This window comes from Narcine bancroftii, chromosome 2, assembly GCF_036971445.1.
Source record: "Narcine bancroftii isolate sNarBan1 chromosome 2, sNarBan1.hap1, whole genome shotgun sequence".
Lineage (NCBI taxonomy): Eukaryota > Metazoa > Chordata > Chondrichthyes > Torpediniformes > Narcinidae > Narcine > Narcine bancroftii.
Window position 1 is genome coordinate 89,040,831 of NC_091470.1, and position 18,763 is coordinate 89,059,593.

The window sequence follows — 18,763 nt, forward strand, 5'->3', positions numbered from 1 at the left end:
AGATTGCTTACGTTTGCCCACTCTTTACGCCCAAGGTTATCATCCTTGAAGTCTAACCAGGGATACGTTTTCTCCTTTTCCTTCAACATTTCTTCAGCCCAAATACCTGAACAGCCTGACTTCTAAGCACCATTAGTTTTAGAACTGTATTTGGAGCTGGTTAGAAAATTTCAACTAGAAGCGAGTGAAACACGGGGTTAACTGCGGTATCCACCATTCTGAATCAGAATCAAGCAGAAACCTAGTGAAATATGAAAACACAGAAATGCTGGAGGGACTCAGCCAATCTCGGAGCTTCAAAATATATCACTGACGTTTTGGGTCTGAGCCCTTCCTTAAGGTATTAGCAGGAAGGTGTCAGAACCAAGATTGAAGAATGGCAGAGGGGAGGAGTCCAGACCCACTAACGGTGTTAATTGGATATGATAAGAGGAGAGGTGAGAATTAGTTTTGGTTCCATAAAAGGAGGCAGAGGGGAAGGGGAAGAGAGAGACAGACAGACAGACAGACAGACAGAACTAGAGGAAAGGAGCTAGGGGGAAGAAGTGGAAGCAGGTTTAACGGAAACTGCAGAAGCTGATGTAAATGCCATCTGGTTCGAGGGTGTCCAGATGGAAGATGAGGTGGTGCTCCTCCAATTTCTGAGTAGCCTCACTCTGTCAATGCATGAGATCATGAACAGGTCTGTCATGAAATTCATTGTTTGGCAGCAGAGATCTCCCAGTGAACCATGGCTGAGACTCGGCCAGGGACTTGCAGGGCACTTTCGGTCTTGTCACTGAACCTCGTGCACACATCTCCAGGGGGCATCCACTGTGGAGACCCATCTCCCACTACGTCCCTCTCACCCATTCCTCCCCAAGTTTAGCAGTGGGTCTCCGATCTCCAGCAGCAGTGGGAAGCATCAGCCTTTCCCTGTATTCAAGCCCAGGGACCTTGCTGGGTCAAATTATATTCAACCCCATACCCAAAAAAAATTCAACACAGTACTCCCACCGATACCACTGCGCCCAACATCCCGCCTTCTGGTTGAGCTGATTGGCGTCGAGGGCTGAGCAGACAGGAAATAATGTGATCTCTATGGCTAGCAGCGCTGCCTGTTAATAGTGGTGTGGGTACCCCCCCACCGTCCCCCCCCCCCGAGCATATGACAAACTCAATCTTAGGTAGATCGCATCATGTTGGTAAGGCCGTGCCTTCACCATAAAGGAGATAGATGTTGGTGGGAACAAAACATAGAGATTTGGGGAACACAGTAATCATGTCTTCAACTCAAAAAAGGCCCACACTGTGCCAACACCTGCTTATGTAAAATCGCCTGTATTTAATATGCACCCATTGTTAAATTCCCCGTTAGTTAAGATTCCCTGCTTGTTTCTTTTGCCTTTTTTTTTGCAGAGGTGCCAGAGCGGCACTCCAGTGAGTTCCAGCAGCACTGCACCCCTGATTATGGTTCTTAAGGTGGGATGTGACTCACCCCACCTCCCCCACTGTTCTGACTCACCTCCCCCCTCCTTCTTTGCCCATTTCCTTTGGAGTTCTGAAACCGTGCACAGAACGAGTCAATTATGTACAATTAAAATATTGGATTTTCAAACTTTTTCTTTCCACACACATCAGACCTGAAGCAATCCCGTACTAATCACAGAGCACCGATGGTATAGAGATTACTTCAGGTGGTATGCTCTGGCCTTCCCCCACCTCCCCCATCTCCCCCCACCTTTGTTCTGGCCTCCAAACCACCTCCATCTGTTCTCGCTCACCGTCCTCCACTGTTCCAGATTCAAACCCCTCCCCCCACAGTTCTGGACTCACCCCCACCACTGTTCTTGCTCCCCCCCCCTTTGTGCTGATTCCCCCTCTTTGTTCTGGACTCACCCCCCTCCTCTCCCCCACCTTTGTTTTGGACTCACCCTCTCCCCTCTGTTCTGGTTCTCCCCCCACCTCTGTACTGGATTCAACCCCCTCTCTGTTCTGGACTCACCCCCTCCCCTCTGTTCTGGACTCACACCCTCTCCTCTGTTCTAGCTCTCCCCCTCCTCTGTTCTGGACTCACCCCTCCCCTCTGTTCTGGCTCCCCCCTCCTCTCTTTCCTGGGCTCACCACTCCCCTCTGTTCTGAACTCACCCCCTCCCCTCTGTTCTTGCTCTCCCCCCTCCTCTATTCTGGATTCACCCCTCCCCTCTGTTCTGGCTCCCCCTCCTCTCTGTTCTGGACTCACCCACTCCACCCCCATTCTGGCTCTTGCCCCCCCTATTCTATCTCTCCCCCACCCCTGTTCTGGATTTACCCACCTCCCCTCTGTTCTGGCTCTCCCCCACCTCTGTACTGGATTCAACCCCCTCTCTTTTCTGGGCTCACCATTCCCCTCTGTTCTGGTCTCACCCCTCCTCTCTGTTCTTGCTCCCCCCCCTTTGTTCTGACTCCCCCTCCTCTCTGTTCTGGACTCACCCCCCTCCACCCCCATTCTGGCCCTCTCCCCCTATTCTGGCTCTCCCCAACCTCTGTTGTGGACTCACCCCTACCCTCTGTCCTGGACTCAGCCGCTCCCCTCTGTTTTTGCTCTCCCCCCTCCTCTGTTCTGGACTCACCCCTCCCCTCTGTTCTGGCTCCCCCTCCTCTCTTTTCTGGGCTCACCACTCCCCTCTGTTCTGGACTCACCCACTCCTCTCTGTTCTTGCTCTCCCCCCTCCTCTGTTCTGGACTCACCCCTCCCCTCTGTTCTGGCTCTCCCCCACCTCTGTTCTGGACTCAACCGCCCTTTGTTCTGGACTCTCCCCTCCCCTCTGTTCTGAACTCACCCCCTCCCCTCTGTTCTGGAATCACACCCTCCCCTCTGTTCTAGCTCTCCCCTCTCCTCTGTTCTGGCTCCCCCTCCTCTCTTTTCTGGGCTCACCACTCCCCTCTGTTCTGGACTCACCCCCTCCCCTCTGTTCGGGCTCTCCCCCACCTCTGTTCTGGACTCACCCCTCCCCTCTGTTTTGCCTGCCCTCCTCTGTTCCGGATTCACCCCTCCCCCACCCTGTACTGGCTCACCTCCCCCCTCCTCCTTTCATTCCCCCTCCCTCTTCTCCCTCCCCCCTATCTTCCGTCCACAGTGAAGACTGATGCAAAATACTCATTCAGTTCCTCTTTAACATGTTTTCTCTATTCCCCTATGAATTTGCACACGACATTCTGGCTACTGTTTGGAAGCCTCTATACAACTCTCAATGCACTGTGAATACAATGATATTTAGTTCCCAGCTGTGCTCTTCTTTCAACCATTACTCAGTGATCGCCACAATGCCAGACCCTCCAACTTCCAGGGCACTACTAGATCATTAACCTTACACTGCAGGCATTTATTACAACACCTTAGTGCTGTAAATTTGATTCCAAAATACATAAGTTAAATCCTTAATCTTACATGTGCACTTTTGCCCAGTTGATGGCCTATCCTTCCCCACAATCACACAACACCGTTTCAGTGATTATTGCCCCAGGTGGCCCAATCTCTCCTCATAACAGATCACTCATCTCTGGAATCAATTTAGTGAACCTCCTCAATGCCATTTTCAAAGCCAGTATATCATTGCCCAAGTAAGGAGGCCAGAATTGCACACAGTATTCCAGGAGTGGCCTCACCAGAGTACCAGAGCAGAGAGTAGAGTGGATGTGGAAAAGCTATTGTTTAGCCTGCATACAAAGGCAGGAACCCAGAGGTTGTGCGTGGTGTGAGTAATGTTCTGAGTTGCATCTATTTCAATACAGGCATGTAGTAGGAAAGGTAGACGAGGTTAGATTGTGGATTTAGGACATTATGGCCATCAGTGAAACTTGGATACAGGAGGGGAGGACGGGCAGCTGAATGTTTCTGGGTTCCATTGTTTCAGACGCAATGGATTGGGAGGGATGAAAGGGGGAGGAATAACAATGTCAGTCAGGGAAAGTATCGTAGCAGGACCGAATAGAGGGCTTATCTGCTGAGGATATATGGGTGGAATTGATGAATGGAAAGGGATGACCACGTTAATTTTATTATATTACAGTCAGTGAGAATTGGAGGAGCAAATATTCAGAGAAGCAGCAGACATCTACAGGAAACAAAGATTTGTGAGGAAGTGATTTTGACTTTCCACACACTGACAGAATTCCCATAATGTGGAAGGGCTGGATGGGTTATAGATTGTAAAACGTGTTCAGGAAAGTTTTCCCAACCTACACAGAGAGGACTGTCCTTGAGAGAGGGCAATACAGGATTTTGTATAAGTAAACAGGACAGGACCGATGACGGAAGTGTGTGCAGTGAAACATCTCTGGCTCAGTCAACATAAATGCCATTCATTTCAAATTTGCAATGGATAAGGATGGGTCTGGTCCTCAGGTTGAGATTCCAAATTTTGAGAAGCTGAGAAAGGATCAAGTGAGTGTGGATTGGGGCTGGATATTTCCTGGCGAGGGTGTGCTCGGTAAGTGGAAGGCCTTCAAAGTTGGTATTTTGAGAGTCCGGAGATTGTAAGTTCTTTTCAGGATTAAAGGCAAAGTTACCAGGCATTGGAATCATGGTATTTGAAGGATATTGAGGATCTGGGTAAAAAGGTGAAAGGCAGGTATGGGAAACAAGGAGCAAGTGTGGATCTTGAGGGCCACAAAAAAATCCACAAAAACACTTCAGGATATCAGGAGGGCTAAAAGAAGAGGTGAGGTTGCATTGGCAAACAAGGTGAAGGAAATCTTGAGGGCTTCTACAGATATATTAAGGGCAAAATTATAGCGAGGACAAAATTGGTCCTCTAGGAGGTCAGGGGAGTCTTGTGTTTATGGATCCAAAAGAGAACAAGGAGATCTTAAATCGGCTTTTGCATCTGTATTTACTCAGAGATGGACACAAATCTATAGAAGCAGGACTGATGAAGGAGGAGGGGGTGCTTATGGTCTTGGGAGAAATAAGGGTGGATAAATCCCATGGCCTGTCATTACAAGCCCAGAGGACTTCAAAACACAGCAGCAATAGGACAAATGGTTACTTAAACAAAAGTTGCTTTTAATTATCTTTAAACATGAAAACGGGATCAAACTTTAACTTACCACTATTGACACTTAACCTAACTTAACCCCCCTTCTAATTCTAAGCGTACGTGTTTGTAATGTGTGTGTAAGTCCAGAAAAGTTCTTTGGTTCACAGTCCAATCTCACTTCTCACTCCTCCAAGTTCAATGGTTGCAGGCAATTCTTATACTGTGCACAGAATTTAACATTTATAAAGTTTCTCAGCCTTTGGTTCTTGAAAGGTAAATGGTTACCGCTCAGAAAGGTTCTTGGTCTTCAGAGAAAGATTTTTTGTATGATGAACACTCAGCCACTTCATTGTCTTGCTGATGAAACTTGCCCCCTTCAGGGTTCTCCAGATGATAACCTTTCTTTCAGGTCACCACAGAGTGCCTTTTTATTTCTCTTATTCCAAGTGAAACATTAGACAGCTAGTCCTCTCCTTTTGAATGAACCTCAAGGGCTTTGACCAGGCTGAATCAAGCACTTATAAACCCGTCTTCCAAATGGGGCTTTCCACAAGCTTGCCAGCTTGTCCTGTTCTAGCTGCTGTTGCTGGCTGTAACACTGTTGAAGTGATCTCTCTCTCTCTCTCTCTCTCTGAGAGAAAGCCTGTTTGACTCTCTCAGCTTGCAAAACCACATGACCCTCTTAGAACATCAAGTTCTCTTCCAAACAGAAGGTGGCTCCAACAAGCTTTTTCATCTGTTGCCTTTTGTAAACAATCCATTAGTGAAGTCTCTTGGGCACTCTCAAAATCTCTTTCAAAAGCTGTGGAGCCAATATGTCTAGCATTATCAGAGCTCCAATATTTCAAATAAGATCTGTTTTAAAGTGACCTAATCTGTTATCTGTGACCTAATCTATCAAACCTTTTCCCAATTTATCTCCCAAAAACATATCTATATATACTCTGTCACACTGTCAAGTTATTCCCTTGATTCAAGAATGAGGCTAGAGTACAAATTGCAAGGGCCCAAGCAGGTATATTTATACTGTTCACAGCCAGTGAGGTCACAGAGTGTGGTATTGTGTCCCACCTCAGCAGTGTTTATAGGCAGAGACGGTGTTTCTCAGTACTGGCAATGCAAACTGAGGCCTCTACACCTTGTGAAGTGGCCATCAATCAATCAGGTAAGAGTCAGCTGATGCAAGGCATCTCCCTGGCCTGGGGATCGGTGGGTTCAGGGTAGACCAGGTCATCAAGATGCTGCATTCAGGCCAGGTTACAGACACTCCATCTCCCTAGTTCACTCCTCTCCTACAGAAGTGTGAAACATTCTTATTTTCTCAGTCAGGACCCCTCCAGCATATGCTTTAATTGTTCATCAACCCTCTGTACCCAACTGCTCTCCTCCAACAATATTTATCTTCATTTCATGATGATTAGGCTTTAAGAGCATGGATATGATGTTGGGACTTTACACAGTACTGCTGTGACCTCACTTGGGAGTATTGTGAGATGTTTTGGGCTCCTCACTGAAGAAGGGATGTGCTGGAGTTGGACATGGTTCAGAGGAGGTTCACAAGGATAATTCCAGGCATGAATGGGTTTTCATTTGAGGAGCTTTTGATAGTTTTTGACCTCTACTTATAAAATGTTGGAGATTAAGGGGGATCTCAATGAAACAGTTGGTAAGGTGTAAGGCATAGACTGTGGATGTAGAAAGGTTGGTTCCCAAGGTATTCAGTCGAGGTCAGGATTGAAAGGCGTCTGCTTAGAACAGAGACACGGAAGAATTTATTTTGCCAGAGGGTGGTGAATCTATGGAATTCGTTGCCACAGGCAGGGCCATTAGATGTATTTAAGGCAGGGATTGGTAGGTTCACGATTAGCCAGTGCATCAAAGTTATGGGGAGAAGGCTGGGCAGTGGGGCTGAGTGGGGAAATGGATCAGCTCATTTCTGCTGCTCTGTCCCTTGGTCTTATCAACTCTCTGATCACATTCTACACTGGACTGAACCCAAACTTTGCTTTCTATTAAAAGGTTGCCTGATATTAATTGCAGCAGTAATTTTAATATATTTTACATTGTGAATTCTATTATTGATTACTCACCACATGTGGCCATGTTGTTCTTTTCTTAATACCCCTTTCAAGTCACCTCCAAGTGTTTTGTACTCATTTTACAGATTTGGAAGTGGAGTTACTGTAATAACTCAGGATCTACGGCTAATTTGAGCGTAACATTCTCCCACGTGCAACCACACAATGAGCTGGTGTTATTGCATATTGAGGAATGATTGAGGAGTAAATACTGGCCAGGCATTAGGGATAACCACCCTGCTCTTCTTCCAAATGGTACCATGAGATGTTTTACATCAGCTGAGTGAGCTGTCAGGGCCTCGGTCTGACATCTCAACCCAAAGGCAGCACCTCCCACTGTGTAACACTCCCCCAGTGCTGCACTGGAGCACAAGCTGACATTTTTATACACAGATCCCTGTAGTAGAACTTGAACAAACTGTCTTCTGACTTGGAGGACCGAACGCTACCAACAGACCAATTGAGACTGAATAGATCGAATCGATGTTACGAATTATAAAAACAAGGCAAAACACAGGTTCCTTGGCAGCCTCCACTAAATATTTACAGGGACATAATGTTTCTTTCTTTTTCCTTTGGCTTGGCTTCGCGGACAAAAATTTCTGGAGGGGTATGTCCACGTCTGCTGCAGGCTTGTTGGTGACTGACAAGTCCGATGCGGGATAGGCAGGCACGGTTGCAGTGGTTGCAAGGGGAAATTGGTTGGTTGGGGTTTGGTGTTGGGTTTTTCCTCCTTTGTCTTTTGTCAGTGAGATGGGCTCTGCGGTCTTCTTCAAAGGAGGTTGCTGCCCGCCGAACTGTGAGGTGCCAAGATGCACGGTTGGAGGCGAGATCAGCCCACTGGCGGTGGTCAATGTGGCAGGCACCAAGAGATTTCTTTAAGCAGTCCTTGTACCTCTTCTTTGGTGCACCTCTGTCTCGGTGGCCAGTGGAGAGCTCGCCATTGAACACAATTTTGGGAAGGCGATGGTCCTCCATTCTGGAGACGTGACCCACCCAGCGCAGTCAGGTCTTCAGCAGCATGGATTCGATGCCAGCTCGAGTACTTCGATGTTGGTGATGAAGTCATTCCAATGAATGTTGAGGATGGAGCAGAGACAGCGCTGATGGAAGCGTTCTAGGAGCCGTAGGTGATGCCAGTAGAGGACCCATGATTCAGAGCCGAACAGGAGCGTGGGTATGACAACGGCTCTGTACGCGCTGATCTTTGTGTGTTTCTTCAAGTGGTTGTTTTTTCAGACTCTTTTGTGTAGTCTTCCAAATGCACTATTTGCCTTGGCGAGTCTGTTGTCTATCTCTTTGTCGATCCTTGCATCAGATGAAATGGTGCAGCCGAGGTAGGTAAACTGGTCGACCGTTTTGAGTTCAGTGTGCCCGATGGAGATGTGGGGGGGTTGGTGGTCATGGTAGGGAGCTGGCTGATGGAGGACCTCAGTCTTCTTCAGGCTGACTTTCAGGCCAAACATTTTGGCAGTTTCCGCAAAACAGGACGTCATGCGCTGGAGAGCTGGCTCTGAATGGGCAACTAAAGCGGCATCGTCTGCAAAGAGTAGTTCACGGACAAGTTGCTCTTGTGTCTTGGTGTGAGCTTGCAGGCGCCTCAGATTGAAGAGACTGCCATCCGTGCGGTACCGGATGTAAACAGCGTCTTCATTGTTGAGGTCTTTATTGGCTTGTTTCAGCATCATGCTGAAGAAGATAGTAAAGAGGGTTGGTGCGAGGACGCAGCCTTGCTTCACGCTGTTGTCAATGGAGAAGGGTTCGGAGAGCTCATTGCTGTATCTGACCCAACTCAGGGCCTTTGACCTGAACTCGATTTCTTCCCACCCACTCAGCAGGTCACGCAGCGTCCACAGGAACTAAAGGGAAACCAACGTTTCGGATCCGGGCCCTTCCTCAGGTAGGATCAAAAACAGGCAGGTGTCTGGATACAATGGTGGGGGGAGGAGGGGGGAATGTGCGGAGGCAGAGGAGCAACACAGGCATCTGGTTAGAGGTCAGAGGTGGAAACAGGTGGAAGGGTAGAAAAGAAGAAAGCTGAAAAGTGATTGGAGGAGCAGGTCATTCTCTGATAGAAGGAGGGAGGGAAGAATATGGTGGGACAAATGTTTTATACGGCTGCAACATGAGTACAGTGGTGGGCCTGGAAAGCACCGACTGGCACATACATTCTGAAATAATAATGGAAGATGAAATGATGAGACACTTGCCGGGTCGTCACAGAGCAGTCTCTGATAGATGGGCCAATGCAGTTACCACTGTTAATTCTACATGCATCTTTGAATACAGTGAAACTTTTGTATCTGGCAACTGTGGGGATTGGTAGATGCTAGATAAGTGAGTTTTCCGATTGCTTGAGACTCACTAAGCTCGAGTCTAACTAATACTCCTAAATAAAGTTCAAAAGACAAAATACTTTACTTACACTGAACAAACTTCACTTGCATGAATATATAAGCCTTAAAGCTCTTACTTTTTTGTCAGTCACAATCTTTAGAAACATTTAACTGTGGCTGCCGGTTCCTCCCTTGGCACTGAGCCGCCCAAAAGATGAACAACAACATCTCAGAATTAAACCCCCTCTCCCCCAAGTTTACAGATAAAGCCTTACTAATATCCCTAATACTATGCTAATAAACATAAGCAGGGATAAGAAGATTCTTTAAGAGAGGCACCCCAACGGCAAGCAACATTGACCATGGACGATGCCATTTGGCACAAAGACAACGTCATCTAAACAGCTGCCATAAGCAAAGCACGAGCAAGGCTGAATATTTTCTCCCATCTTCACCAAATGTTCATGTGTTACTTCAAAGAACATTCACATTGAGAGGAGTCACGTGATGGAGTAGTGGCCGGACGGTGAACTCCAGCCCTCTCCAGAAAAGTCGGGAAAAACAAGAGAAAACACAAAGGCACAGAAATAAAAGTTACAGAAAAGTGAGTATAAAGGTGGAAAGAAGATGGCGACAAAAAAAGAAAAGTCGAAAGCAACGGTAAGAAGAGAGGAAGAGAAGACAAAGGAGGAAAAAGGTGAAGGCCTTACCTGTCCGAAGAGGCCCGCTGCGGAGAGAGAAACCCGCTCCCTCAGGTCGGTAAATAATGGACTACAAAAATGGCTCGCAGAGCCGAACAAAAGTGCGCAACCGCGCATGCGCGAAGTTTCGCGCATGCGCGATGCGAATGAAAAAAAACACACCGACGGGAGGGGGGACCAGCTGGGGAGTCGATCTCCACAGCCGGCAACGACAGCTGCAGAACACCTGCAGCAAGAAGAGACCACAGAAGACAATAGAAACAAGATAGAAGAGGAGGAAAGGGCAGCAAAGAAACAACAGATGGCCAACCCAGAGGAAGAAGAAGAGGAAGAGTATGGTGAAATAGAAGAAGAAAAGAGAGGCAAGGTAAAGGATATACTTGCTCTTATTAGAGGATACATGGAATCATTTAGAGAATGGCAAACACAGGAATTTAAGGATTTAAGAAAAAGAATAAACAACACAGAAGAGAAAATAACTAAAATGGAGATGACCTTAACAGAAATGGGAAAGAAAATGGACAAGATGGAAGAGCGGGCAGTAGCAGCAGAAATGGAGGTAGAAGACTTAAAAAAGAAATTGGAGGAATCTAATAAAAAAACTAAAGAGACACAAGAACTACTAGCTCAAAAAATAGATACAATGGAAAACCATAACAGAAGAAATAACATAAAGATAGTGGGCCTTAAGGAAGATGAAGAAGGCAAGAATATGAGGGAGTTTATAAAAGAGTGGATCCCTAAGACCCTAGGATGTCCAGAACTACAGCATGAAATGGAAATAGAAAGGGCACATAGAGTATTGGCCTCTAAACCACAACCACAACAAAAACCAAGATCTATTGTAGTAAAATTCCTAAGATATACTACAAGAGAAAAGGTACTGGAGAAGACAATGGAAAAAGTAAGAGAGGGCAACAAACCACTGGAGTATAAAGGACAAAAAATCTTCATTTATCCAGATATAAGTTTTGAACTCCTAAAGAAGAGAAAAGAGTTCAATACAGCAAAGGCGATTTTATGGAAGAAAGGGTATAAATTTATACTAAAGCATCCAGCGGTATTGAAAATATTTATTCCAGGACAACAAAACAGACTATTCGCGGATCCAGAAGAAGCACGAAAATTTGCAGAACAATTACAAAAATAGACTGAGGGAGGAAGACGGGTAATGAGAGTTAAAATGATCACGACTGATATGTATGTGGGTAAAGACAAAAATAGACTGAGGGATGAAGACGGGTAATGAGAGTAAAAATGATCACGATTGATATGTATGCAGGTAAAGAGGTATAAGAGTGAATAGAGACAATGAGCATACATGAATGTATCTGTACTTAGAGGAAAATATGGATAGTATAGACAAGAATTAATAAGGGAAGGTAATGGAATAGAGAGAATAAGGAGGGAATTAAAAGAGGGACCTTTGTGACATATGAAAAGTGAAATCTTTTCTGGGGGAGGCGGGGTGGGGGGAAATAGCGGTCACTGCAAAATCAGTTGACGCTTGCGAGTGGATTCGCAAATCCAAATGGAGAGGGGAGATGTGGTTGTCCGACAAGGGATAAAGGACAACTCAGGAGGTGAAGGGGAGATTGGGGATAAATAAGATAGAAATAGGAGAATAAGGAAAATGTTAGATGTTGTAGGAATGTTGTCTTATAAAGAGTTGAAAATAAGAAAACAGAAATGGAAAAGGAGGAAAGGTAATGATGGAAAAACGGAAAGAGAAGATAAACAAAATATAAAAGGGCTACGCTGAACTATATGTCTTTAAATATTAATGGAATACATAACCAAATTAAAAGGAAGAAACTACCAAATTTAAATGAATAAATGTATTCCATTAGAAAAAATAACATATTGGTTAAGAAATAACATTGAAATATTCGAACAAGTATAGGAGCCTTACATTAAATACAATAGCGAAAACCTACCGGGGACAAACATTACCTAAGTTGATGGAAGGAGAAGGAAAGAAAAGAATGGACTCAGTAGAATTTCTGGTGTAATTTGGTTGAATGACAACATTGTCTGACTGGCTTAATGCAACCTAGATTGTATACCTAAAATGGATGAGAGGGGGGGGTGGGGGGGTGGTTTGGGAGGAAAGGGGGGGGGGGGAGAAAAAGTCACTGTATATGTGTGAAAAGAAATAGTGTATATCATGGCTAATGTGATTTATGGTGTGAAAAATAAAAAAAATTTAAAAAAAAAAAAAAAAAAAAAAAAAAAAAAAAAAAAAAGAACATTCACATTTACAATTTTAGGCATATACTTACTTAATTTGTTTTCATTTCTTTATTTTCCTTGATTTATTGCCATTTGCGTGAATTCTGGATAATAGGGGTTTGACCATATCTGTTCTCTACTTGTTGTTCACAGGATGTCAGCCCTGTCAAAGTTTTACAGCGTGGTTCTGTTGCTGATCATGGGGAGCTTGAACCATCCGCGGCTCCTCAGTGACGAAACTGAACCAGGGGAAGTGCAGGAGCGGATTAAAACCTATGAAGAACAATACAAGCTGGAGAAAGCACAGCTCCACAAAGAATGGGAGGAGCAGAATGCCAAGATGAGGCAACTTCCAAAAGAGGAAGCTTCCATCGAGGTGAATTGGAAGGTTGTCCTGTTCATTACATTTCTGCTCATGGGTTACATCAGAACAAATCTTTGGCCACCTCTGCCCAGAGACTATTACAGTGTGGAAGAGAAGGAAGAGGAAATCACGAAGGAATGTCCTCAAAGAACTAACGGCCACAGTTTGAATATTCCTGACAAATGCATGCTTGATCAATTTTATAACATCTCCATTCAAACTGTGAGCCAAGAGCCGATGGGCACCTGTGCATTTGTGACAGGTTTTGTGGACAATCTCTTGAAATCCTGTTGGAATCCATGTCAGCAGGACACTGAGCTTGTCCTTGGAGACTGTGTGGGCATCGGGAGTCAATTTGAAAAATGGAGCTGCAAGACACCGTTGGTTTATGATATTTTGGTCCCTATGTTTCTCCGGGGTGGATATTGTTTCAAACCAGAGATCCGTTGCTGTGACATCCCCCCTGATGATCAGAGTTATGGCAGGATCCTCCTTGTGACTGCAAACACCACTGATTTGGGATGCCAATGTAAAACCAGCGAACATGAAGGAGAAACAGTCAAAGCTGATGCTCGCACCAATTGCCTCACTTCTAGCGTGTGTTCCCAGCAGTATTTGGATTCGAAGAAAGTGGTAGAATGGTTCAGGGCTGAATTTGCAAAATCTTGGAATAAAATATGTCAACAATATGATTTTGAACTGACCTTCTACAATGTTACTAACTTCTGTGGTCTAAAAATCCAATATGAGTCGGGTCGAACCATCCACATAAATATCTTCCCAGCAGTGAGGCTGAAGGATTCCGAGATCTATCTTGTATCTGGTTTTTCAGGTGGCCCTGAGAATACCGCCCTTTCCACTATTATCTGGCACATTTCTTGTGCTGTCTGTGAGAAATGGTTTCTGGAAACCATTGCCAAATATGTCCCCAGAAACAGCTGCCACCTCAAGTGCCTTGAAATATTGATGTTTGTGAGTGAAAAGCTGCGCAGTTCTTCAGACCAGCGACATGCTCTTGGGTCTTACCATTGGAAGACCGCCCTGATGCATCAGTTATTAAGCCAGCCGTTTTCAAACTGGCACGAATGTCACCTGGAACACAGGCTCAGGGATGTTCTGGATTATCTTGGGGGATGCTTAGAGGAGAAATGTCTTCACCCATTCATGATGGCAAATCAAATCTTTGCTGAGCAAATCCCAGAAATGCTTCTGCAGGCAGAACCGATAAATCTCTTCCATTCATTGGCAGATGACCCTGATTCTCACAATCAGGCGCTCGTGGAATACTGGAAAATAGGAAGGTACATGGCTCCATTAATGATGGGATGCACTAAAAGTAATCCAGCCAGCTGAGTGAAATAATTCCCTTTGCTCCCAGGAGAGGAACAGAAAATGCAACCGCTTACCTCTCCCACTTGTCACCAGCTTTCCTGAACCCATTTGGTTCCAATGTTCAAGCCCAATTCTTCGTTCCACATAATATTCTGGTGAAAGTTCAAATTTGGCAATTGTAATATGTATCTGAATAATAAATATATTTCCTTTTTGCTTCTTTAATTTAAAATAAACTTTTTTTTTGCCTTTTCTGATGGTCACAAGCTTTGTATTCTTAACAAATGGTTTGAATTCTCAACTCTCACAATTTCCCTTCTTCGACCTCATCAAAACACTGTATTTCGTGGATATGTTCAGAGACAAGTGGTAACGACTATGAAGGTAATTTCTCTTCTGATTCTCTGGGTTTTGCCTGGATTTATCAGGATGGGGGAAACTAGTTGCCACAGAGCAAAAGTGGGGAGGGGGCTGAGGCCAGAACCGAGGGGGGGGGATTTATTAAATCTGATTAAATATCAGGAAAAATGTAATAAAAACATAAACACTACAAATAATACAACAAATACAATGATGGCCAAATTTACGCTGAGTCACTGTACAAAATATTAGACTGTAATGTGACTTCTGTATTCAGTCCCTGCCCCAGCTTTAACTCTTAACTACTTAACCGGAACCTCTGCATAAAAGATTTACATGCACCACACCCTCTCTCCTCGGAGGTGGTCATTTCTGCCTACAGTTCAGCTCAACTTAACATTCAACACCGTCCACTCTTTTCCCCTTTTAGAATGTGAATGTTTTCTCTGCAGAGCCTTGCAAGTTGCTCCTAGATTGCTCTCCTGGGCATAAACGTGCGCTCGACCAGTTTTACATAGAACATAGAACATAGAACATAGAAGATAGGAGCAGGAGTAGGTCATTCGACCCTTCGAGCCTGCTCCGCCATTCAACGAGATCATGGCTGATCTTAAAGTTCAGTACCCCGTCCCTGTCTTCTCTCCGTAACCTTTAATACCCTTATACTGAAGAAATAGATCTAATTCCCTCTTAAATATATTGAATGAACCTGCCTCTACTGCCCTCTGTGGCAATGAATTCCACAGATTCACCACCCTCTGGGTAAAGAAATTCCTCCTCATCTCGGTCCTAAATGGTTTGCCTATTATCCTCAAACCATGGCCCCGGGTTCTGGATTTTCCCATCATTGGAAACATCCCATCTGCATCCATTCTGTCCAGTCCTGCCAGAATTTTATATGTCTCTATGAGATCCTTTCTCAATCTTCTAAACTCCAGCGAGTACAATCCCAATTTGCGCAATCTTTCCTCATAAGTCATTCCTGCCATTCCAGGTATCAGCCTGGTGGATCGCCTCTGCACTCCCTCCATTGCAAGAACATCCTTCCTTAGATAAGGTGACCAAAACTGCACACAATACTCCAGGTGGGGTCTCACCAAGGCCCTGTACAGCTGTAGTAAGGTATCCTTATTCCTATACTCAAACCCTCTTGATATGAAGGCCAACATACCATTTGCTTTTTTAACCGCCTGCTGTACCTGCATGCTCGCCTTCAGAGACTGGTGTACAAGTATCCCTAGGTCTCTGTGCACTTCCCCATCTCTTAATCTATTGCCATTCAAATAGTAATCTGCCCTCCGGTTTGTATTACCAAAGTGGATAACCTCATATTTATCCACATTGTAGTGCATTTGCCATGTATCCTCAGCGTAATCATTGTGGATATTCACGGGGTTAACAGGATCTATTTCCCATGTAGTGGAGGAGGTGTAGACGAGGTTAAAGAGATCTCTATCCCACGTACAGGTGCATCCAGCTGCAGCTCCTTCCAAACCGAGTTGGAGAATTGGAGCTGGAATTGGATGAACTCTGATCATTCGGGAGGCTGAGAGGGTGATAGGCTTGAGTTACAGGGATGCAGTCACACCATTTTTTGTACCCCTCAAGGATCACCTTTGCAACTTGTTGCCCACACCTGCTTTCAACCTTCTTAACCAAATCCTCAATATCCCTCGAAAACCAAGATTCCCAGTGCCTGTTAACTTTCCCTTTAATCCTAACAATAAATCAATCTCCAGACTCTCAAAATGTCCCCTTTGAGACATTTTACTTACCGAGCACAGCCTTGCCAGGAAACAACCAGTCCCAATCCACGATTACTTTCTCATTTCTCATTCACAACACCTAGTAATCTGAGTACACCTGGAATTGTCAGATCTTGGAAACTAATCAGGCACAAGGCTGTTCATGATTTGAGAGGAGACTGCCTTGGAACACCAGGTGTTTGAGGATTCTGTGAGGGGGAGCTGGACAAAGTGGTGACTCACTCTCTGTCTTTATGCTAGACAAAGGTTAAAGAATTTCATGTATATTACATTCTAAATGTAGTATTACATGACAATAATGGAACCTTTATCTTTACCTTTACCTTTCTCTCAAAATTGGCCTTTCTTCAATTTGGAATCTCAAACCGAGGACCTGACCCATCCTTATCTATAGCAATCTTGAAATGAATGGCATTATGATGACTGAACCCGAGATGTTTCCTTGCCACACACTTCCGCCACCTCATAGGAGACATCGTATTGCCCTCTCTTGAGGTTGAACCTCTCTGTGTAGATTGGGAAAATTTCCCTAAACACATTTTACAATCTCTAACCCATCCAGCCCTTTCACATTATGGGAGTACTGTCAGTGTGTGGAAAGTCAAAATCACTTCCTCACAAATCTTTGTTTCCTGTAGATGTCTGCTGTCTCTCTGCATATTTGCTCTTCTAATTCTCGCTGACTGTAATATAATAACACTAATGTGGCCATCCCTTTCCCATTCATCAATTCCACCCATATAACCTCAGCAGATAAGTCCTCTAGTCGGTCCTGTCTGAGCCCTGCTGTGATAATCTCCCTGACTGACAATGTTATTGCTTCCCCTTACATCCCTCCCGATCAATCATATCTGAAACAATGGAACCCCGGAACATTGAACTGCCTGTTCTCTCCTCTGTATCCAAGTTTCACTGATGGCCACAATGTCCCAATTCCATGTGCAAATCCATGATCTAACCTCCTCTAATTTGCCTGCATCATGCCTGTATTGAAATAGATGCAACTCAGAACATTAGTAAAACACAGGATTCTGTTGACACCGTGGTTAAGTGAAAAAACACAAATGTTGGAGAAACTCAGCAGATCAAACAGTGCCTTTATGTAGCAAAGGTGAAGATATATCATCAACGTTTTGGGCTTGACCCCTTCATCAAGGTGTGGGGGAACATGAGAGATGTCCAAACAAAAGGTGGAAGGAGGTAGGTGGGTGGTGAGGGTGGGAGATGATAGGAGAAGGGTGGGGGGAGGACCACAGGAATGGGGGGGGGGGGGGGGGAATGAGTCTAGGCTAGGTTGAGAGAGAAAGGAAGAGGGAACTGGAATAAATAGTTAAGGTGGGGCAGGGGGAAGGCAAGCTGATTAGTGGAATGCAGTGAACTCAATGTTCATGTCCTGGGGTTGGAGGGTGCCCAGATGAAAAATGAGGTGTTGTTCCTCCAATCTGAGGGTGGACAGGAAGGGGAAGTGCGAAAGGCCATGGACAGATGTGAGCTTGAGAGTATGACTCAGAATTTAAATGGTTGTCTACGGGGAGGTCGCTTTTGTTGCAGAGAGAGAGGAGGTGCTGGGCAAAGCGATCTCAGAATATTACTCACACTAGGCACTGTACTGACAATAACCACTCCAGCAGTGCAAGTATAAGACAGCTTTAATAAACTAATATGTACACTAAGAGATCTTGTCTCTCTGCAAGATGAACCTGGAAGGCTAGACTGTAGCTCTGGACTGCTTTATATACAGGTCATCGGGATGACCCCTGGTGCCCTAGTGGTGAAATTACATATCACCACATTCACCCCCCCCTTAAAAAGTTGTTATTCCACCCGCTCCACACCCCCCCCCACCACCACCGTCCTCCTTCCCTTGTTTGTAAGTTCAAAAAGTCCAAAATTTTTCATGGCTTCCGTTGCTTTCTGGACCTCCTCGGTAATGGTATAGGGGTGGGGAGTGTGGTCTGCCTTTCGGCCTTTCTTGGTGGAGGTGTGGGAGTGGGAAGTACTAGATGGCCATGTGGCCGTGTGGGCTGGGGATTTTCTTGTATGGGATTAGGTCCTCCCACCGAGTCTAGGGTGGTGATATTTTGTGGGGCGGGCGTACCCAGGGTCCTGATTTTCGGGGTGGGTGGTATAGTCCTCTGGGGTGACTCGATGGACGACTGTTCTGGTGACAGCTGCTGTGCTCCTTGTTGATCCGTAGACATCTGTGTTTCCTCCGCATTGTTCACACATCCGGCCAGCACGAGATCCCTGGTGGCCACCAAGTCTTCTCTTCCATCTGGGAATATGACAAAGGCGTACTGAGGGTTCGCGTGCCTCAACTCCACTTGATCCACCAGCAGGTCCGCTTTGTGAGGTCTGCAGTGCTTCCGGAGGAGAACAGGTCCCGGTGTCATCATCCATTTAGGCACCACTGTGTCCGTCGTGGCTTTCTTTGTGAAAGATAAGATACGGTCATGTGGGGTCATGTCAGTGGCAGTACACAACAAAGAACGTATCAAGTGTAGGGCTTCTGGCAACATTTCTTGCCATCTAGTACAGGCAGGTCTTTTGCTTTTAAGGTCAAGAGGACCATTTTCCAGATAGTGGCATTTTCC

General features: G+C 45.3%; 1 protein-coding gene and 1 long non-coding RNA gene across 2 annotated transcripts in view; one reads left to right on the forward strand and one right to left on the reverse strand.

Annotated features, from left to right (window-relative positions):
• LOC138753882 (uncharacterized) overlaps positions 1-16,353 on the reverse strand; it is a 30,945-nt gene extending 14,592 nt beyond the window's left edge. The window contains exon 1 of the long non-coding RNA XR_011351479.1: positions 16,179-16,353. This is a non-coding gene — a long non-coding RNA (uncharacterized lncRNA). The remainder of the gene's footprint in view (positions 1-16,178) is intronic.
• LOC138752209 (inositol 1,4,5-trisphosphate receptor-interacting protein-like) lies at positions 1,179-14,295 on the forward strand. Its single transcript, XM_069915197.1, has 5 exons — positions 1,179-1,184; positions 3,428-3,582; positions 5,979-6,165; positions 8,914-8,978; positions 12,501-14,295. The coding sequence occupies exons 1-5, from the start codon at positions 1,179-1,181 to the stop codon at positions 14,062-14,064; spliced, it is 1,977 nt and encodes a 658-aa protein (XP_069771298.1). The 3' UTR covers positions 14,065-14,295.
• Positions 16,354-18,763: the final 2,410 nt, after the last annotated feature.